Raw genomic sequence first — 2,385 nt, forward strand, 5'->3', positions numbered from 1 at the left:
GGTGCTGTCTTGCATACACTAGGCAGGCGATTAGGAAGTGGTGGACGGTCTCTTTGTGCTGGTGGCATTGTTGGTAGGTAGGGCTTGGGACCTTCGTGATAGAATGGAGGTGTTTGTTCAGTGGTGCGTGTCCAATGTGGAGCTGAAGGAGAAGGGAAGGGTGTCGCATCTTCCAAATCATACATCGAGGCCTCGGTCGTTGTCTTCACACACTGAGCGTGTTCGCGTCTTAGCTTCCAACAAGAGCCTGTTGTATATCGAGTGCGCGGCGTAAATTGACGAATACCGTCGTCTGTTGGTCGGTGCGGTTCAGCTTCTCTAAACAGCTAGCAAAATCATCAACAAATGCCAAAATTCACGGTGAAGAGGCTCGCGTAGCCGCTGAATCAGTAGCAAGAGATGCACTGACGACAGGAGGGGTATGTAGAGCAGTGGCCATCCCAGGGCCGTACAAGTTCTGAAGCTCAACAATAAGCAAAGTGCTCCGTATTCTTGCCATGCAAGCAGGTGGGACAGGTGCTGCCAAGAGACCCTAGAAGAAGATATCATCCAACATACTTGCAAGCTCTGTGCGTTTACAAGTGAAATAAGATATGATTATATTGACACTACGCCCCTTATAATATTGTTTCGCGTACCTGATCTCTCAGTTCCAATTCGCAATGTAACACCACGCAGAACAGGCGCGGGCAAAGCAGACAAATTTTCTGCATAGCAAGCATCTGTGTAAGCTAGAAAACCACCGAGGATCATCTTTTAGTCTAGATATAATGCACAAGGTAGTAGCTGGGACTACTGCGAGGAGGAGATTGCCTTGTTGAGCAGCCTCTTGATGAACCTTGAGGCGTTTGCTACAGTGTACAGCAGACTCGAAATGCGCGCGAGCGAAACTCAAATATTGAGATATCACCCACATGAACAGATAGACCTACCTCATCAAAAACTACGGCGACAGATCAATAAAGGGGACCGCAGAGTCTAAGACACGAGTTGTTACTGTGGGGGGCGAGTGGTTGTTGTAACCAATGACGAAAAATTTCAGCTCTTGCATATAAAGATTCATGATATTGCGGGTAGTACAATTTAAACGAAGCATTATAGAATAGAGGACATGTGAAGGATGTTGTGAGGTGGGCAATCTGTAGCACTGAGGACTCAAGGAGACGTGCTAGCCCAGTGGGGTGTTGTGAGAGAAACACAGACGTTCTGAGTAAGTTCGTCAATAAAATAAGGACCCGAGAGAAACCACAAAAGACGTAATCGGTGTCAGTTGTCTAAGGGCCTGGACAGCTGCCGTTTGTTTATCAGTTTGTTTCTCAGTTAGTTTCATTTACCACAATATATACAAACAGCAGTGACATAGGGTTTAGTCACACATACTAAGGACTCAATGCCACCTCCACTGGCAGCAAGAGAGCAAATTCACCAGTTCTATGTCCTCCGAATGGCAGCAGCAATGGTTATCCAGCTCATAATAGGTGCTATAATTGTTTACATGACCCCATTTCTCAATAAAGAGCCTTACCATACCTTGATCCTCTCTGGGCATGCATGGGTGCAAGAGCTTGTCAATGGACATCCCAACCGGATCAAAAATGAGCTTGGATGAGAAAGGTCATATTTCACACACTTGTACAGGAACTTCAGGCTTGTGGACTTTGTGATTCAAAGTATATTTCACTTGATGAACAGATTGCTATATTTCTCTACACCTGTGTGACTGGGTTATCAAGCCGTCATGTTGCAGAACACTTCCAGCACTCTCACACAACAATACAAAAGTATGTTCACCTTGCAAAGATATTTGTACTACCAGTAGCCTCACACAGGCCTTATCATATATTTCAAGAAAGTCCTACTTGCCATATCTTCGGCTCCATTCTACAACAAATTTGTATCCCTTCCGCACGACAATGCACCCATACCGAAGGAAATATTGGAAAATTCTAAATTCTTCCCATACTTTTCAGGTGCACTCCAGGCAATTGATGGTACCCACATTGCATGCTGCCCATCTGCAGCAGAACAGCAACTATCACGAAACTGCAAAGGTGGCATCAGCCAAAATTGTCTTGCTTGCTGTTCCTTTGATCTCCAGTTCCAGTATGTCCTCAGTGGTTGGGACGGATCAACATCAGACTCGACACTCTACAATAATGCCCAGCTCACAGACCTATATATTCCAGAAGGGAGATATTATCTCACAGATGCTGGGTTTGGGATATGCAACTCACTCCTTGTCCCATACTGAGGTGTTTGGTACCATCTGGCTGAATGGGGGCAAGCTGCAGTTTGGTGAGTGATATACGACTCACTGTAGTGTCTTCTCAACACTGTGACAGGCCAAAAACATCAAAAGAAATTTATAATCTCTGGCATGTTCAA

General features: G+C 45.4%; 1 protein-coding gene across 1 annotated transcript; it reads right to left on the reverse strand.

Moving 5' to 3' along the window:
* Nucleotides 1-229: 229 nt before the first annotated feature.
* BJ212DRAFT_1307287 (uncharacterized protein) lies at nucleotides 230-722 on the reverse strand (the record flags this gene model as incomplete). Its single annotated transcript, XM_041333846.1, has 4 exons — nucleotides 230-326; nucleotides 360-532; nucleotides 559-567; nucleotides 639-722. The coding sequence occupies 4 exons, from the start codon at nucleotides 720-722 to the stop codon at nucleotides 230-232; spliced, it is 363 nt and encodes a 120-aa protein (XP_041184953.1).
* Between the last annotated feature and the right edge of the window lie 1,663 nt (nucleotides 723-2,385).

Source organism: Suillus subaureus, assembly GCF_016647635.1.
Source record: "Suillus subaureus strain MN1 chromosome Unknown BJ212scaffold_485, whole genome shotgun sequence".
Taxonomy (NCBI): domain Eukaryota; kingdom Fungi; phylum Basidiomycota; class Agaricomycetes; order Boletales; family Suillaceae; genus Suillus; species Suillus subaureus.